At 45.3% G+C, this 19,740-nt stretch overlaps 1 protein-coding gene across 10 annotated transcripts in view; it reads right to left on the bottom strand.

Moving 5' to 3' along the window:
• The window catches only part of LOC106594976 (voltage-dependent P/Q-type calcium channel subunit alpha-1A), a 269,165-nt gene that overhangs the window by 36,247 nt on the left and 213,178 nt on the right, over nucleotides 1-19,740 (bottom strand). For 5 of the 10 annotated variants that reach the window (XM_045708214.1, XM_045708234.1, XM_045708245.1 and 2 more), the window contains 7 exons: nucleotides 19,509-19,593; nucleotides 13,732-13,850; nucleotides 13,490-13,555; nucleotides 13,274-13,371; nucleotides 10,921-11,071; nucleotides 8,987-9,114; nucleotides 6,975-7,071 (listed from right to left, as the gene is read on the bottom strand). In XM_045708214.1, the coding sequence (XP_045564170.1) occupies nucleotides 6,975-7,071; nucleotides 8,987-9,114; nucleotides 10,921-11,071; nucleotides 13,274-13,371; nucleotides 13,490-13,555; nucleotides 13,732-13,850; nucleotides 19,509-19,593 (744 nt within the window). Of the gene's footprint in view, nucleotides 1-5,457; nucleotides 5,555-6,974; nucleotides 7,072-8,986; nucleotides 9,115-10,920; nucleotides 11,072-13,273; nucleotides 13,372-13,489; nucleotides 13,556-13,731; nucleotides 13,851-19,508; nucleotides 19,594-19,740 lie in introns of all 10 variants that reach the window. The other 5 variants (XM_045708218.1, XM_045708222.1, XM_045708262.1 and 2 more) reach the window with 2 other exon arrangements.

The following is a 19,740-nucleotide window of genomic DNA, read 5'->3' as shown; positions in this document are numbered from 1 at the left end:
AATGGATGAACTGCTAGATTAAAAAAAAACCAGGGTGGTTGTTTTTCACATCTATTAGTCGGTCATCGATTGGTTTGACCTCTGAACATGAGCGTTGGGTACTCACGTAGGACGGGCAAGCACGTGTGACACGATGTTAGTGTGTGTGTGTGTGTGTGTGTGTGTGTCATGCCCGAAAGCGTGTGTGGCAACAGTCGTCGCAGCCAACATCCACAGCCTCCAGGTGTCCATAGCAACAAGCCATGCAACAGAGAATGCAACGGACGCATGCATTCCCCAACACCCCCCAGATCCCCGACATTCAACATACCTCCACAAGCAGCATGCCCCTACCCCTCCCCCCCTCCCCAGGACAAGCAGCCGTGCAGCCGCGCACAGAGAGCATCATCTATTAGCTTTGATGTATTCATGGGATATCTACTTATTGATCCCTTTGATTTGTTGTATTTTCTCTCTATGGTTTCCTACAGAGCTATGCAGGCTATTCCAAGAGTCCTTAGTGTTAGTCTTTTAGACATGATGCAAAGGTCCGGATTGGCAGATCAGATCTCTCTCGATGCTAAACGGTTGCGTTATCTAAAAGGGGTCAGTTAAAGATGTTTAGTAATAACATTCCCTGAAAGAAGAAAAGAATAAAAAGAAGAATGATTTGCTTTTGACCAACCAGATGGTGGACTACTGTATATAGGGGAGAAGTAGTAGTAGTAGAAGTTAGTGGCGTTAGAACCAGAAGGTTTCTATAATGAGATGGAGCTACAGATAAAAAAGGAAGTCGGGACAGGAAGAGGGGTTGTGACGACATTGAAAAAGGAAAAACAAGAAATCAAGACGTGATTCAAGGGGAGAAAGAAAGAGAGGATATTGAGAGAGAAAGAGAGAGAGAAAGAGAGAGAGAAAGAGAGAGAGAAAGAGAGAGAGAGAGTATAACAAGACAAGAGAATAAGACGAGGACTGAAACCATTACAATCTATCACCAAAAATGGCCAACCAATGGCCATATCCCAAACAAAGCAGGCCTTCCTGGAAAGTTCACTACCATAACAAAGGTTAGAAAGGTCAAGCGTAAGAATGAGGTCAAATACTACTCTTGGATCATGACCAGTCCCAGGTGGGAGAAAGTGGTGTAGGGGTTAGGGTCTTTAACGTAAAGTCTTCTCTCAGGATTAGTGTACTAAAACAACGACAAGCTAGCATATAACCCACATAAGCCATCACAGCATCTATCATCGTTGTTATCCATGAACACTAGGGATTTCCATGAGTGACATACTGTATGCAATAGAGATTTGCTGGGCTGCTTCCCAAATGGCACCCTGTCCCAAATAGCACCCTATTCCCAATGTAGTGCACTTCTTTTGACCAGGGCCCATAGCGCTCTAGTTGAAAGTAGTGCACTGTATATGGAATAGGGTTCCATTTGGGACACAGCCCTGGACAGAGTGGAGAGAAGGAGCAGGGAGAAGAGAGGACAGAAAGGACAGAGGCAGACAGTAGGACAGAGACAGAGACAGTCAGTAGGATAGAGGGAGAGAGACAGAGACAGACAGTAGGATAGAGGGAGAGAGACAGACAGTAGGATAGAGGGACAGAGACAGACAGTAGGATAGAGACAGAGAGTAGGATAGAGCGACAGAGACAGACAGTAGGATAGAGGGACAGAGACAGACAGTAGGATAGACACAGAGAGTAGGATAGAGGGAGAGAGACAGACAGTAGGATAGAGGGAGAGAGACAGACAGTAGGATAGAGGGACAGAGACAGACAGTAGGATAGACACAGAGAGTAGGATAGAGGGACAGAGACAGACAGTAGGATAGAGGGTGACAGTAGGATAGAGGGAGAGAGACAGCCAGTAGGATAGAGGGACAGAGACAGACAGTAGGATAGAGACAGAGAGTAGGATAGAGGGACAGAGACAGACAGTAGGATAGAGGGAGACAGTAGGATAGAGGGACAGAGACAGACAGTAGGATAGAGGGACAGAGACAGACAGTAGGATAGAGGGAGAGAGACAGACAGTAGGATAGAGGGACAGAGACAGACAGTAGGATAGAGGGACAGAGACAGACAGTAGGATAGAGACAGAGAGTAGGATAGAGGGAGAGAGACAGACAGTAGGATAGAGGGACAGAGACAGACAGTAGGATAGAGGGACAGAGACAGACAGTAGGATAGAGACAGAGAGTAGGATAGAGGGAGAGAGACAGACAGTAGGATAGAGGGAGAGAGACAGACAGTAGGATAGAGCGACAGAGACAGACAGTAGGATAGAGGGACAGAGACAGACAGTAGGATAGAGACAGACAGTAGGATAGAGACAGAGAGTAGGATAGAGGGACAGAGACAGACAGTAGGATAGAGGGAGACAGTAGGATAGAGGGAGAGAGACAGACAGTAGGATAGAGGGACAGAGACAGACAGTAGGATAGAGACAGAGAGTAGGATAGAGGGACAGAGACAGACAGTAGGATAGAGGGAGACAGTAGGATAGAGGGAGAGAGACAGACAGTAGGATAGAGACAGAGAGTAGGATAGAGGGACAGAGACAGACAGTAGGATAGAGGGTGACAGTAGGATAGAGGGAGAGAGACAGACAGTAGGATAGAGGGACAGAGACAGACAGTAGGATAGAGACAGACAGTAGGATAGAGGGACAGAGACAGACAGTAGGATAGAGACAGAGAGTAGGATAGAGGGACAGAGACAGACAGTAGGATAGAGGGTGACAGTAGGATAGAGGGAGAGAGACAGACAGTAGGATAGAGGGAGAGAGTAGGATAGAGGGAGAGAGACAGACAGTAGGATAGAGGGACAGAGACAGACAGTAGGATAGAGACAGAGAGTAGGATAGAGGGACAGAGACAGACAGTAGGATAGAGGGAGACAGTAGGATAGAGGGAGAGAGACAGACAGTAGGATAGAGGGACAGAGACAGACAGTAGGATAGAGACAGACAGTAGGATAGAGGGACAGAGACAGACAGTAGGATAGAGGGTGACAGTAGGATAGAGGGAGAGAGACAGACAGTAGGATAGAGGGACAGAGACAGACAGTAGGATAGAGGGACAGAGACAGACAGAGGGACAGAGGGACAGAGGGAGAGAGTGTATGTAAGGGAGTGAGACATTGGATAATGTTGGCGTAGTTGAAGCTGACAGACAAGTGGACGGAATGCAAATTAGGGGAAAAGGAAAGAGAGAGAGAGATATTAATAATATAATAATATATAATAATATAATTTTATATTATTATTTGTTATTGCTTATAATTGTATTACAATGTATATTGTATACATTGTTGCTTTGGCAATATTGACACAATGTTTTTCATGCCAATAAAGCAGCTTGAATTTGAATTTGAGAACGAGAGAGAGAGAGCGAGAGGGGGGGAGAGAGAGAGAGAGAGAGAGAGAGAGAGAGGGGGGGAGAGAGAGGGGGGAGTGATACAGAGAGAGAGGGGGGAGTGATACAGAGAGGGGGGGTGATACAAAGAGAGAGAGAGGGAGGGAGGGGGAGGGAGTGATACAGAGAGAGAGGGGGAGTGATACAGAGAGAGAGTGAGAGAGGGGGACAGAGACAGACAGTAGGATAGAGGGACAGAGACAGACAGTAGGATAGAGGGACAGAGACAGACAGAGGGACAGAGGGACAGAGGGAGAGAGTGTATGTAAGGGAGTGAGACATTGGATAATGTTGGCGTAGTTGAAGCTGACAGACAAGTGGATGGAATGCAAATTAGGGGAAGAGGAAAGAGAGAGAAAGAGAGAGAGAGAGAGAGGGGTGGGGAGAGAGAGAGAGGGGGGGGTGGGGAGAGAGAGGGGGGAGTGATACAGAGAGGGGGGGTGATACAGAGAGAGAGAGAGAGAGGGAGGGAGGGGGAGGGAGTGATACAGAGAGAGAGGGGGGAGTGATACCGAGAGAGAGTGAGAGAGGGGGAGGGAGTGATACAGAGAGAGGGGGGAGGGAGTGATACGGAGAGAGAGAGAGAGAGAGAGAGAGAGAGAGAGAGAGAGTGGGGAGTGATACAGAGAGAGAGAGGGGAGTGATACAGAGAGGGGGGGAGTGATACAGAGAGAGAGTGAGAGAGGGGGGAGGGAGTGATACAGAGAGAGCAAGAGAGAGAGCGGGGGAGGGAGTGATACAGAGAGAGAGAGGGGGGAGGGAGTGATACAGAGAGAGAGGGGGGAGGGAGTGATACAGAGAGAGAGAGAGAGACAGGGGGGAGTGATACAGAGAGAGAGAGAGAGAGAGAGAGAGAGAGAGAGAGAGAGAGAGACGGAGGGGAAAGATATGAAGACAAACAGTTCAGAACTGCATAGACAGTAAAACAGGATGGGTGGAAAAAGCTCAGGTCTTCTCAAAGGAAAGAAAGGGAAAAGATCTGGAGAAAAGACACAATAAGGAGAGACTGATAAAGACATGACTGTCTATCTATTTGTCAATTGTAATGGGAGTGAACACAATACTGTAGATTCACTGTCATTAAAATCAACAAATAACAACTTCCTGTCAAATAATGTGGCCACAAATGTCTCTGTGTCATCATCCCCTCCCAGCTAAGGGCTGAAGATTGAAGTACGGTATACAGTATATGTGTGTGTAGTCAGGAAATGAAGACCTGTCTGAATTACTGTGTGTGAGAGAGTGTGTAGCTATGGTGCCATCCACAGGAATGAGAGACGCAGAGGACTCAAGACACACACCCTTCGCTGTCCTTCTGTACCCGCATCCCTTTGTCTGTTCATGTGTGTGTGTGTGTGAGAGCGCCCGGAGTAATATTCAGGACAATACATGCCAGTGTGCCTACCGGCTCTCCAATGGAAGAAAAACTGCAGATAGATACCCATTAATATGTTAGTAAATGTAAAACCACTCATACTGCGAGGGCTTATTTAAAATCATTTCAGTTTTTAACAAAAAACGTGCCTTTTGATGGCAAAACCAAGTAAATTGGTAATATCACCGATCCAATAAAGTATGGCTGACCTGAGATCATGGATACTTGACTTCCAGAAGGCTGTGGTGCACGGATTTTACATTGGTTCTTCTTGGAAGACCACGTCCCCAAACGTGGGCAAAACCAGAGAAATCTGTGTATGTGAGTGTGTATAGGTCCATGCAGGGTGCAGAAGGGCAGACAAGGCGTCCTCCGTTCCCTTGCTCCTGTGGCTTAGTGTATCTGGAGGGTCGCAGGGACTGACTATCATTTCCCTATCATTCCACTTCACGACCATCCCTCCCTCCACCCCTCCCTCCCTCCATCCCTCCCTCCCTCCCTCCGTTCATCCCCAGTTCCGACCGATAATAAAAAACAGTGCTCACCATCACACCACCACTAACAGACAATAATGACAGCGCTGAGTTTTAGGAGTTTGGAGGGGCGATGGAGGGAGGGGGAAGGAGGGAGAGGGAGGGAGGGAGGGTGGGAGGGAGGGAGGGAGGGAGGGGGGGAGTCTACCTTGTAGGCGACCCGGGCAGGGCACCTCTTCCCCAGGCCTAACGGTGGACACATGTGCCTGAGCATCTGATACATGTCATTGTAAGTGATTCGGCCGCTGTAGTAGTGGTAGTATGCCCACCCGGACACACACACACACACACACACACATACACCAACAACGACAAACGTGGACGGACAACCAAGAAATGAAAAACCGATGAGGGGGTGGGGGGTGGGAGGGTAGGGAGTTTGGGTTGACACACGAACGAGAGGTGCATGGGGGTGGAGGCGAGAGGGGGGGAGACGAGAGGAGAAAGGAACAACAAAGAAAGGGGGAAACAAATACACAGAGGTTATTGTTTGGTCGGAAGAGTGGTTACGAGAGGGGAGAGAGAGGGGAGAGAGAGGGGGAGAGAGGGGAGAGAGAGGGGGAGAGAGGGGGGTGGGGGAGGTGTAGTTTTAGTATAAGTAGCTGTAATAACACAGCGTTCTATGCAGGGAGGTAAAAGGGGTGTTTGTGTCTCCTCTCGTATAGAACGTGCAGTGGGGCTTCTAGCAGGCAAGGAAAAGCACCGCTGCTGGGGTGGTGATGTCACAAATGGTCATGTCAATGCACTTCCTTTTACCCCCCAACTAGGGTTGTACAGTTCTGGGACCTTTCCCGAAATTCACAGGTTTTCCAGAAATTCTGTTTGGAAGATTCCCGGAATCAGCAGAGAACCAGGATTGCTGGAAAACCTGAGAATTTTGGGAAAGGTCCCGGAATTTTGCAACCCTTCCCCAAACCCCTCCCAAACCCACCCCTCCCCATCCCACCATCCGGACCCAACCCCCCCATTCTAGAACAATGCACGATGCTAGAACCCTGTTGTACCATGGTCTGGCCCTGGTCATGGTTAGACAGACAGCACAAACCAACAAAACACAATGGTTCCAATTTCTTGTGTCTTGTTTCGTTGAGACAGTATTGACTCCGGGGTTGGGGTCAATTCTATTTCAATTCAGTCAATTTAGGAAGTCATTTTTCTCACTGAAACGCATGGAACTGGAATTGGAATTTCAGTTTACTTCTTGAACAGAGTGAATTGATATGCAATTGACCCCAACAACCTGGATTGACTCATTGAAAAATGTGCAAGTAGTGAATCGTTTGTAGCAGTGAATCGTTTGTAGTAGTGAATCGTTTGTTCGTTTAGTGAGTACAGTACAGATAGCAAGTGCAGTGCACGCCTACAACATCATGCTTCAGACAGTTGCTACTAAACAGGTGTGGTGTGTTCTGCATTGTCCCAAACATTCTCCTCTATCATAATCAAGAATGCATACCAATATTAATAAGAAAACCAAAGCAAGATGGTGACCGTGGATGACTACAAACCAAACCAAACCAAAGTCGAATAAGAAATGACCATGAAGAAGTGATAAAGGAAAATCAGAAAAAGAGAGAGATAGAGCGTAACATTCATTCCCAAGTCTCTGAGTGAGAGACAGAACGAGCAGGTTGCGTAAACGTTGTGTTATAGTTTGGTCCAAACCTTGCAGGCCACCCTATGAGGGCATTTCTTGCCCAAGCCCAGAGGAGGGGAGATTACTCTCAATAAACTGTACATATCCTTATAATGTATGCGCCCGCTGCAAGAAGAATACAGGGAGGTTAGAGGAGGAAGGGATACACGGAGAGAGAGAGAGAGAGAGAGAGACAGAGAGAGAAAGGGAGGGAGGGAGGGGGAGAGGGAGGATAGACAGAGTGAGAGAGCACAGAGGAGAACAAGAGTATAAATCAGTCTAACAAGCATGCACACATGGCCACACACACACACACACACACACACACACACACACACACACACACACACACACACACACACACACACACACACACACACACACACACACACAAACGTTTTCCCACCTTTATGATATATATTTTTCTACATATAATTCCACATATAATCTACATAGATACTTCTACATATATTTTTCTACATTTAATTTCATACATAATTCAACATGTATTTTTTCTACATATAATTCCACATATAATCTACATACATAATTCAACATATATTTTTCTACATATAATTCCACATATAATCTACATACATAATTCAACATATATTTTTCTACATATAATTCCACATATAATCTACATACATAATTCAACATATATTTTTCAATTTATATTTTTCTACATATAATTCCACATATAATCTACATACATAATTCAATATATTTTTTTCTATTTACATTTTTCTACATATATCTTTTTACTCAAAGACATCTTTCTTCCCTGTCCATATTTTCTCCAACTACATTATAGTAAAAGCTGTGTGGCTATCTGTACATTTTCAGAGATACATTGAAGAAAAAGAGAGAAAATTGCTTTCTAATGGACAATGCATTTCTCAGTATCAAAATACAGGGTGTGTATTTTTCTTGTGTTGCCATAAACCGCCAATGGTTGCCTACAGAAACGTTAACCATGCAGCAATGAGTGATATAAAGAACCACAATGCAGACAATCTCTCTTCCTCTCTCTCTCTGCCCTTATCTTCTTTTACCATCTCTCTCTCCCCCTCTCTCTAGCTCTGTTAACCGTTACATTTGGTGGAACCGCACTTGGAGAGAGAGGCACGCACACACACACACACACACACACACACACACACACACACACACACACACACACACACACACACACACACACACACACACACACACACACACACACACACACACACACACACACACACATTGAGGGAGTGTTACGGCTGGGTAGTCACTGAGTTCACAGTACATAGATTTAAGGGCCTCCACAATTTCAACACTTTGGAAACAGAAAGAGAGAGAACGACAAAGGAGAGCAAGAAAGACGAGAGACAGAACGGCTGGTTAGTTGGTCAGGTACAGAAGCACCTGTTCCCTGTTAACTCCATCATCATCATCATCAGTATCACTAAACTCCCACGTCCGTATGGTCAGTTTATTAAATAGAGTTAGATAGAGGACTCATATTTGTATCTGTGCCATTATGGTGTCTGTAACAGCAATGTCAAAATGGGTTAAATACATCTACAGTCCTCTATCTAACTCTATGGTTTATTATCAGTTGAAATCGTCTCCTCTGTCACGTGACTGGTCACATGACTGGGGTCAGGTTTGTGGTTTTCAGTTAAGGGTTTAAGGTTAGAATGAGAAGCTATGACAAAAGTGTATTAGGAGAGAAAGGCATGGGTTAGAGTTACTGTACAGTCAACAATGTTAATCATGTGTATGATGCTGTGTCCATATATGAGTTTGACGTAAGTGGATATCTGTATGTGCCTATTTCTACGTACATTAGTCAAGTGTAAATGAACAAAACATTTTGTCCGTATGATTAAACATGAATAGTCTGTACACATGTACATCGGTGATAGTGTCTACAGCAATGTGTGTGTGTGTGTGTGTGTATCTGTGTGTGTCTGTGTGCGTTTATGTGTGTGTGTGTGTGTGTGTGTGTGTGTGTGTGTGTATCTGTGTGCGTTCGTGTGTGTGTGTGACTCACCAGGCAGCGGGGTCATACTCGGCCCATATCCTGACGTACTCGTCCAGGTGATGAGGACCCAGTATAGATGAGTCTCTGGTCAGGTACTCAAAGTTATCCATGATGACAGCCACAAATAGATTCAGCATCTACGCACACACACACACACACACACACACACACACACACACACACACACACACACACACACACACACACACACACACACACACACACACACACACACACACACGGACGCATTCACACACACACGAATGGACGCATGCACACACACACACATACATACGGATGCACACACACACACATACAAATGCATACACACACACACAAACAGATTCAGCATCTACACAGCAACAATTATTAGATACCAAAAAAATACAACTCCAAATGTTATGCAATACGGTAACATTACAAAGTCTGTGACCTGTTCATTGAGTTGCAAAAATCCATTCAACCAGACCCAGTTATTACAGGCTGAAACAGATTGGATTGAAAATGAAAGAAGCATTTTCAAATCAACTTCCATTGTCCTCCAAGAGTGTCTGAATATCCTCTTCTAGAACTACTGAAGCATCGTTTCCATTGGCACTTTAAAGTCAACCAGGGCTGGGCTGGCCTTGGTGGGCTAGCTCAAACTGTGTTTACACTGCCTCCAGAAATTAGAAATGATGTCATGTTGCTAGGTAGCCAATGTGCCTGCAGTCTGCAGCTAGCTTTTCTAATGCTGCTAGCTAGAAGTTGTAGAAAGTCCTCTGGCTACAACTAGATAGATAACTAACTAGCTACCTAACAATTCAACAATTCAATTCAACATACTCTTGCCAGTGCCAGCCAGACTCAGAGTCATGTATGCAGCTTGCTAGCTAGCTAACCATTTAGCTAGTTAGCTTAATTCCTACCTTGCTTGCAATGGCATTGGCTATTAGCTAACCAAGCAAACCAGATGACAGGTTTAATAGGACGCAGCTAGCTAGCTTTCAATACGATTTGGGAGTAAGGGTCTAGGGGTTAGAGTCTAGGGGTTAGGGTCTAGGGGTTAGAGTCTAGGGTCTAGGGGTTAGAGTCTAGGGTCTAGGGGTTAGAGTCTAGGGGTTAGAGTCTAGGGTCTAGGGGTTAGAATCTAGGGGTTAAAGTCTAGGGGTTAAAGTCTAGGGGTTAGAGTCTAGGGTCTAGGGGTTAGAGTCTAGGGTCTAGGGGTTAGAATCTAGGAGTAAGGAGTTAGGATCTAAGAGTTAGGGTCTAGGCGTTAGGGACTAGGAGTTAGGGTCTAGGCGTTAGGGACTAGGAGTTAGGGTCTAGGAGTTAGGGTCTAGGAGTTAGGGTTTGATTAGTCCTCTTACCAGGAAAGAACAGAGGAAGATGAAATACTGTATGTGAAGGTCCTAGTGGGAGGGGGTAGGGTAGGGGCTAGGGCAGGGTTTCCCAAACTGGGTCCTGGGGCCCTCCCTGGGTGCATGTTGTGGTTTCCCTCTAGCACTACACTGCTGATTCAGATAACCAACTCATCATCAAGCTTTGATTATTTCAATCAGCTGTGCAGTGCTAGGACAAAACAACTAAACCCGAATTTGAGAAATGCTGGGCTAGGGGTTAGGGATTAGGGGATAGGGGTTAGGGTTAGGGGTTAGGGGCTAGGGGTTAGGGGCTAGGGATAGGGGCTAGGGGTTAGGGGATAGGGCGTAGGGGATAGGGGATAGGGGTTAGGGGATAGGGGTTAGGGGTTAGGGGCTAGGGGTTAGAGGATAGGGGTTAAGGGTTAGGGGATAGAGGATAGGGGCTAAGGGTTAGGGGATAGGGGTTAGGGGTTAGGGGCTAGGGGCTAGGGGTTAGAGGATAGGGGTTAGGGGTTAGGGGATAGGGGTTAGGGGCTAGGGGTTAGGGGATAGGGGTTAGGGGTTAGGGGCTAAGGGTTAGGGTTTGATTAGTCCTCTTACCAGGAAAGAACAGAAGAAGATGAAGGAGACGAAGTATGTGTATGCGAAGGTGCTGCCACACTCTGGTTCTGTGTTCCCTGAGTCTGGGTCACATGTCTTACCCCCCAGACACGACAGCATGATGTCATGCCACGCCTCACCTGTCGCACTCCTGGTACAGGACACACACACACGAACAGACACATACACACGTACAGATGCACACACACGCACACACACACACACACACACACACACACACACACACACACACACACACACACACACACACACACACACACACACACACACACACACACACACACACGGACGCATTCACACACACACGAATGGACGCATGCACACACACACACATACATACGGATGCACACACACACACATACAAATGCATACACACACACACACACACACACACACACACACACACACACACACACACACACACACACACGGACGCATTCACACACACACGAATGGACGCATGCACACACACACACATACATACGGATGCACACACACACATACAAATGCATCACACACACACACACACACACACACACACACACACACACACACACACACACACACACACACACACACACACACACACACACACACACATGGATGCATACACATGGACAAAAACAAACAAAAATGTGTGTCAGTGTGGGAGAAAAGATAGAGGGTGAGAATAATAGAAAACAGAGAGAGAGAGGGTGAGGGAAAAAGAGAGAGAGAGAGAGAGAGGGTGAGGGAAAAAGAGAGAGAAAGAGAGAGAGGGTGAGGGAAAAAGAGAGAGAAAGAGAGAGAGGGTGAGGGAAAAAGAGAGAGAAAGAGAGAGAGGGTGAGGGAAAAAGAGAGAGATAGAGAGAGGGTGAGGGAAAAGAGAGAGAAAGAGAGAGAGGGTGAGGGAAAAAAGAGAGAAAGAGAGAGAGGGTGAGGGAAAAGAGAGAGAAAGAGAGAGAGGGTGAGGGAAAAGAGAGAGAATGAGAGAGAGGGTGAGGGAAAAAGAGAGAGAAAGAGAGAGATGGCGAGGGAAAAAGAGAGAAAGAGAGAGAGGGTGAGGGAAAAAGAGAGAGAGGGTGAGGGAAAAAGAGAGAAAGAGTGAGAGGGTGAGGGAAAAAGAGAGAAGGAGAGAGAGGGTGAGGGAAAAAGAGAGAGAAAGAGAGAGAGGGTGAGGGAAAAAGAGAGAGAAAGAGAGAGAGGGTGAGGGAAAAAGAGAGAGATAGAGAGAGGGTGAGGGAAAAAGAGAGAAGGAGAGAGAGGGTGAGGGAAAAAGAGAGAGAAGGAGAGAGAGGGTGAGGGAAAAAGAGAGAGAAAGAGAGAGAGGGTGAGGGAAAAAGAGAGAGAAGGAGAGAGAGGGTGAGGGAAAAAGAGAGAGAAAGAGAGAGAGGGTGAGGGAAAAAGAGAGAGAAGGAGAGAGAGGGTGAGGGAAAAAGAGAGAGAAAGAGAGAGAGGGTGAGGGAAAAAGAGAGAGATAGAGAGAGGGTGAGGGAAAAAGAGAGAAAGAGAGAGGGTGAGGGAAAAAGAGAGAAGGAGAGAGAGGGTGAGGGAAAAAGAGAGAAAGAGAGAGAGGGTGAGGGAAAAGAGAGAGAAAGAGAGAGAGGGTGAGGGAAAAAGAGAGAAGGAGAGAGAGGGTGAGGGAAAAGAGAGAGAAGGAGAGAGAGGGTGAGGGAAAAAGAGAGAGAAAGAGAGAGAGGGTGAGGGAAAAAGAGAGAGAGAGAGAGAGGGTGAGGGAAAAAGAGAGAAGGAGAGAGAGGGTGAGGGAAAAAGAGAGAGAAAGAGAGAGAGGGTGAGGGAAAAAGAGAGAGAAAGAGAGAGAGGGTGAGGGAAAAAGAGAGAGAAAGAGAGAGATGGCGAGGGAAAAAGAGAGAAAGAGAGAGAGGGTGAGGGAAAAAGAGAGAGAAAGAGAGAGAGGGTGAGGGAAAAAGAGAGAAAGAGTGAGAGGGTGAGGGAAAAAGAGAGAAGGAGAGAGAGGGTGAGGGAAAAAGAGAGAGAAAGAGAGAGAGGGTGAGGGAAAAAGAGAGAGAAAGAGAGAGAGGGTGAGGGAAAAAGAGAGAGATAGAGAGAGGGTGAGGGAAAAAGAGAGAGATAGAGAGAGAGGGTGAGGGAAAAAGAGAGAAAGAGAGAGGGTGAGGGAAAAAGAGAGAGAAAGAGAGAGAGGGTGAGGGAAAAAGAGAGAAAGAGAGAGAGGGTGAGGGAAAAAGAGAGAAGGAGAGAGAGGGTGAGGGAAAAAGAGAGAGAAAGAGAGAGAGGGTGAGGGAAAAAGAGAGAGAAAGAGAGAGAGGGTGAGGGAAAGAGAGAGAGCATTGATATTGAGAAAGCAGAGAGAAAGAAAGAGTGGACAACCCACCTGAACAGTAACATGAGTGCCATGATGAAAGTCCTGAAGTTGTTGTGTTCATTGATGGCACTGCCTTCCTCCTCGCCCAGTGCCAGATTACCAAACAACTATACACACACAGAGGTAAGGGAAGTGATCATTTGGGGCTAATGACATCAATGGCATCAATAGAAATCATTTTCTGAATAAATGCTTTATTACAAAGGCTATGTCAGCAGTACTCACCTGCATCCCAATGATGGCGTAGATAAAGAACAGCATGCCAATGAGGAGGCACACATAGGGCAGCGCCTACCGGTGGACACACAGGGAAGGACATTTTCAGTGTTAAGACCACAAACAGCTTAATTGCCCATATCAGACTGGACATAGGAAAGCAAAAGCTATGTGTGTTTGTTCGTGTGTGTGTGTGTGTGTGTGTGTGTGTGTGTGTGTGTGTGTGTGTGTGTGTGTGTGTGTGTGTGTACCTTAAATGACTGGACGAAAGTCCAGAGCAGGATGCGTATAGTCTCTCCTTGTCTCAGTAGCTTGACGAGACGAGCCGCTCGAAACAGTCGAAGGAAACTCAGGTTGATGAAGTTATTCTACAGCAGCGATGTGTGTGTGTGTGGGTGTGGGTGTGTGTGTGTAGGTGGGTGTGTGATCAGAAGAAGAGAGAGGGAAAGAGACAATTAGTTTCACTGAACTATTATCGCTCCTCTATCAACAAGCCAATATCAAAACAAAACAAAGAGAGAAGAGGACAAAAAGGAGAGAGAATGAGAGGGGAGGTTAAATAGGAGAGAGAGAGGAGGTTAAATAGGAGAGAGAGGAGGTTAAAAAGGAGAGAGAGAGGAGGTTAAATAGGAGAGAGAGGAGGTTAAATAGGAGAGAGGGGAGGTTAAATAGGAGAGAGAGAGGAGGTTAAATAGGAGAGAGAGGAGGTTAAAAAGGAGAGAGAGAGGAGGTTAAATAGGAGAGAGGAGGTTAAAAAGGAGAGAGAGAGGAGGTTAAATAGGAGAGAGAGAGGACGTTAAAAAGGAGAGAGAGGAGGTTAAATAGGAGAGAGAGAGGAGGTTAAATAGGAGAGAGAGAGGAGGTTAAAAAGGAGAGAGAGGAGGTTAAATAGGAGAGAGAGAGGAGGTTAAATAGGAGAGAGAGAGGAAGTTAAAAAGGAGAGAGAGGAGGTTAAATAGGAGAGAGAGAGGAGGTTAAATAGGAGAGAGAGAGGAAGTTAAAAAGGAGAGAGAGGAGGTTAAATAGGAGAGAGAGGAGGTTAAAAAGGAGAGAGAGGAGGTTAAATAGGAGAGAGAGGAGGTTAAATAGGAGAGAGAGGAGGTTAAAAAGGAGAGAGAGAGGAGGTTAAATAGGAGAGAGAGGAGGTTAAAAAGGAGAGAGAGGAGGTTAAATAGGAGAGAGAGGAGGTTAAAAAGGAGAGAGAGAGGAGGTTAAATAGGAGAGAGAGGAGGTTATAAAGGAGAGAGAGAGGAGGTTAAATAGGAGAGAGAGAGGAGGTTAAAAAGGAGAGAGAGAGGAGGTTAAATAGGAGAGAGAGGAGGTTAAATAGGAGAGAGAGGAGGTTAAATAGGAGAGAGAGGAGGTTAAAAAGGAGAGAGAGGAGGTTAAATAGGAGAGAGAGGAGGTTAAAAAGGAGAGAGAGAGGAGGTTAAATAGGAGAGAGAGAGGAGGTTAAATAGGAGAGAGAGAGAGGAGGTTAAATAGGAGAGAGAGGAGGTTAAAAAGGAGAGAGAGAGGAGGTTAAATAGGAGAGAGAGAGGAGGTTAAATAGGAGAGAGAGAGGAGGTTAAATAGGAGAGAGAGAGGAGGTTAAAAAGGAGAGAGAGGAGGTTAAATAGGAGAGAGAGAGGAGGTTAAATAGGAGAGAGAGAGGAGGTTAAAAAGGAGAGAGAGAGAGGAGGTTAAATAGGAGAGAGAGAGGAGGTTAAATAGGAGAGAGAGAGGAGGTTAAATAGGAGAGAGAGGAGGTTATAAAGGAGAGAGAGAGGAGGTTAAATAGGAGAGAGAGAGGAGGTTATAAAGGAGAGAGAGAGGAGGTTAAATAGGAGAGAGAGGAGGTTATAAAGGAGAGAGAGAGGAGGTTAAATAGGAGAGAGAGGAGGTTATAAAGGAGAGAGAGAGGAGGTTAAATAGGAGAGAGGAGGTTAAATAGGAGAGAGAGGAGGTTAAAAAGGAGAGAGAGGAGGTTAAAAAGGAGAGAGAGGAGGTTAAATAGGAGAGAGAGAGGAGGTTAAATAGGAGAGAGAGAGGAGGTTAAAAAGGAGAGAGAGGAGGTTAAAAAGGAGAGAGAGGAGGTTAAATAGGAGAGAGAGGAGGTTAAAAAGGAGAGAGAGGAGGATAAATAGGAGAGAGGAGGTCAAAAAGTTAAATTATTCAAATGATACCAAAATCCAAACATAACACAACAGACCTGACTAGAAGCCAAAGAAACACACAACGCAAACCAAAAAGTATGGAACGAAAAGAGTGTAAAAAAAAAGAGATAGAACGAAGAGAGAGAGAAAACAAAAGGAGAAAATCATAATTGAAAATAAATGGAAAACGTCATCATCCAATCCGGTAAGAGTAGAAGGTTGTATATTTATTTTGTATAAAAACCAAATGCACTGATCTTAGGGGGGGCAAGCAGGCCACAAGGTATGGAGGTATTGGCATCCAGCAGACAGGACGCACACACACACTGCACTCGTCAACCGCACACACACACAGGAAGCTGTCACGGCTCGCCACTAAGTGATTGGCTGAGATTGGTCATGAGGTGTTCAGCATTCTGAACATATATATACTGAAGGGAGGCTCACATTTAGAGGGCCGGTTTCCAGGACAGAGATTAGTCCCGGTCCTGGATTAAATACAATTCTCAATGGACAATCTCCCTGGAAAGTGCATTTCATTCCAGGACTAGGTCTAATCTGTGTCGGGGAAACCCATCCAGAATCTTAGATTGTTATTGGATTGTGTGTGTATTTAAAATATTGATGTCTTTCTGTCTAATCTATCAACACAGCTGGAACCACAGTGATAATAATAATACTCCTTTCAAGATACCACCTCCTGTCTACCCTAGTCTCAGAATGTCTTGTGCCACGAGGTACAGTACTGTTGTGTGGCACAGGTTGGCGTGCAAAGCAGTAGTGGGAGGAAGACGAGGGGGAAGACAAGAAAGAGGAAGCTAGCATGCAGACAGATCCAGCTTCAATGCAGGCAATGGCATTAGCAGGAGGCTGAAGAGTAGAGCGCCAGTGTAAGATGCTACAGCTGCATGCAGACCAGTGTCAGAGTATCCCTCTATCTGGTCAAGCAGAACAGAAGCCTTGGCTAGCATTCACACGTCCTTCTGGCAGCACTACGGTAAATGTGTGAGTGTCCGTGTGTGTGCGCGAGTGCCAAATCTATGCAGAACATAACAGTAACCAATTCATGTGCATTTGTGTCCGTGATTGTGTGTGTGTGTGTGTGTGTGTCTACACAGTGTTCCAAAAAGGTTCCTTCCTTCAGCAGAAGAACACTTTTTGGTTCTAGATAGCACCTTTTTTTCCTCAGAGTGTAGGTGTGATTCTATTTGTATGTGTGTGCATGTAACCTTTATCCATGAACTAACCAATAGTGTGCCAGAAGGACCGGATCTTTCAACAGTTGCTGAGAGGAAGCCCGCTGGAGTCATCAGGCACACACACGACTCAACAGCCAATCGGAAGTGCATGCACTTGGGTCGGAGGTCAGGGGTTAAAAGCAGCTAAGCCCAGAAGGTTGGGGGTGGAGGGTCAGGGAAGTTAGGAGGAGGGCGGGGCCACACATTGGCCAATGGGGATGCGAGTAGGTCTGAGAGATAAATTACAAACCAACCTCCTACATGTGGCAGGTAGATGTAGAAGGATGGATGGAAGGAAGGAGGGAGGAGGATGGATACAGTGAGTGTCAGCGAGAGGAGTCGGTGGTGGTTTGGTGATGGCAACAGCGCACCATCACACAACAGCACACCACGCAGTCGGCGTCATGGATTGCATGGGACAACATGGGAGGGGATTCATAGTGCATTTCGATTGGATGGATTTATCATAAGTAGGAAGTAGTAGTGGGGGGCGTAGGACGCCAACAAAGCAGAGAGGTTGGTTTTTAAAGAAAGCATGTAAAAAGATAGAACAGGAAAAGGAATCATTATGAAGGTAGTTACAACATAGTTACAGCATAGGTATAACATAGTTACAACCATAGAAATATAGTCTTTAGAAAGATTATATTTCTATAGTTACAACAAGGCCACAGAACTTTGGAAGCACATTCATGCTCAAAAACACATTTTGTATTTGTTCTTTTTTGGCATGAATCTGCTTCCATACAAAACATCAGTCAACAACAACACAGTTTGAGTGGTTTTGTTTCAGGCTATCCTCGTGGTCACATTAGGTAAAGATCTACAGATGGAATCCGCAGGAGGGGGAAACAGCGGCACTGTCTGCCCCACGGCCGTTGTGATTGATTTTGTTTTGTTTGACGAAGCAAGGTGGAGAGCACTGGGGAAGCGACACGCATCGAGGTGAAACAATTTGCAGTACATAACGCTGCAGTTCTGTCGCACAACAAAAAAAACGTGTTGGTTGTAGGCAGTCATTTCTTTTTTGTTGTATTATCGCAAACGGACGTGGCAGTTCCACCAATTACCGTAAATTCTGGACTATAAGACGCAAGTTTTTTCCCAGCTTTGAACATCGCGGCTTAAACAATGACGCGGCTAATATATGGATTTTTCCCGCTTTCAATTTTTTTTTCTCCCAAAAATTCTGTGACGTGCTCAGTTTTTTGGCGGCATGAAGCTTTCATTAGACCAATGAAATTGCCAATCGGGTTACGTCAAACAACTTTTTTGTTTACTGTTTAGATTAAATCGAGCGCTCTCAAACTTCCCATCATTCTGATTACGGTAAGTCATTTTGTCACCCTCATCATGGCAAAGACACGGAGAAATGCATATGATGCAGCTTTCAAGTTGAAGGCGATTGATCTGGCTGTTGGAAAAGGAAATAGAGCTGCTGCACGGGAGCTTGGTCTTAATGAGTCGATGATAAGACGTTGGAAACAGCAGCGTGAGGAATTGACTCAGTGCAAAAAGACAACTAAAGCTTACTGCTAATTTTAAATTTTTTGTTACAAGCCGTGTTTCGTTAAAGCCTATTTATTTTTGTTACAAGCCGTGTTTCATTAAAGCCTATTTATTTTTGTTACAAGCCGTGTTTCGTTAAAGCCTATTTATTTTTGTTACAAGCCGTGTTTCGTTAAAGCCTATTTATTTTTGTTACAAGCCGTGTTTCGTTAAAGCCTATTTATTTTTGTTACAAGCCGTGTTTCGTTAAAGCCTATTTATTTTTGTTACAAGCCGTGTTTCGTTAAAGCCTGTGTAAAGTTAATTTGTTTCAATGTACCGGTAGGCACCTGCGGCTTATAGACATGTGCGGCTTATTTATGTTCAAAAAAATAAATTTAAAAAAATAATAATAATTCAGTGGGTGCGGCTTATATTCAGGTGCGCTTAATAGTCCGGAAATTACGGTAAGACATCCAGCTGTAAAGCATTGAGCTCAGTGTATTGAGATACTGTAGGCCTGCTGTAGAATGCGACTACCGGGATAGTCTGAAACAAAGTGTACATAACATTTCAACTGCATCATGAATTCTTACCACTGCCATCCTACTACACACAGCGAAACATCTATCATATACAACACAGGATGAAGCACAATTACAAACACAAATATGTGGGAATAGACACAGACAAGCAAGACTTGACAACACAACAACACACACATAACATTGGGTTGGATGGCAATTTGAGCGTTCCAATAGACGACCTACTATCCACCACAATAATATCTTTCAGCTGTACCGAATCTCAATGTAAAGACAGTGGGTGTGTCCCAACAACCTCTAGCTCCTCCTACCAGGAAGCACTAGCTCACTATTCCCCACAATTGTAAAAGCATCAGATTTGTGTATGGATAAATTCAAGGGAGTGTCCACCAATGAAATCCATGAAGGGAAGTGAACAAGTGCACACTTCAGGAGAAAGGAGAGAGTATTGTGACACACCCAGTATCTTATTAATAAATCATAGATCAGTGGTAGACATTTACAGGTCAGGTGTGTATGTGGTAGACACATGTACACACCTACACGTACTTACTAATTCCCATCCCCCTGCTAATTCTTACCACACACATAACCTATAGTACTATGCCCCAAGACGCACTTACCCAAAATTCTGTCACCAGGATATCAGTGAAGCTTCCGAGCACGGAGACAAAATCAAAAATGTTCCATGCGTCTTTAAAATAATTCTGTTAGGGCACAGGAAGAGAAGACATATTTTAGCCAATCAGAGAGCAGAGAGACAGAGAAGTAACCAATCACATTTCTCCGACATCGCACAGGGACAGGAATGAATCCGCACCAGTCAATCAAATTATTGTTACCGTGGTGATGGG

Source organism: Salmo salar, chromosome ssa02 (assembly GCF_905237065.1).
Source record: "Salmo salar chromosome ssa02, Ssal_v3.1, whole genome shotgun sequence".
Classification (NCBI taxonomy): Eukaryota; Metazoa; Chordata; class Actinopteri; order Salmoniformes; family Salmonidae; genus Salmo; species Salmo salar.
Note: the sequence above shows the minus strand (reverse complement) of the source record. Positions and strands in the feature narration are given on the sequence as shown.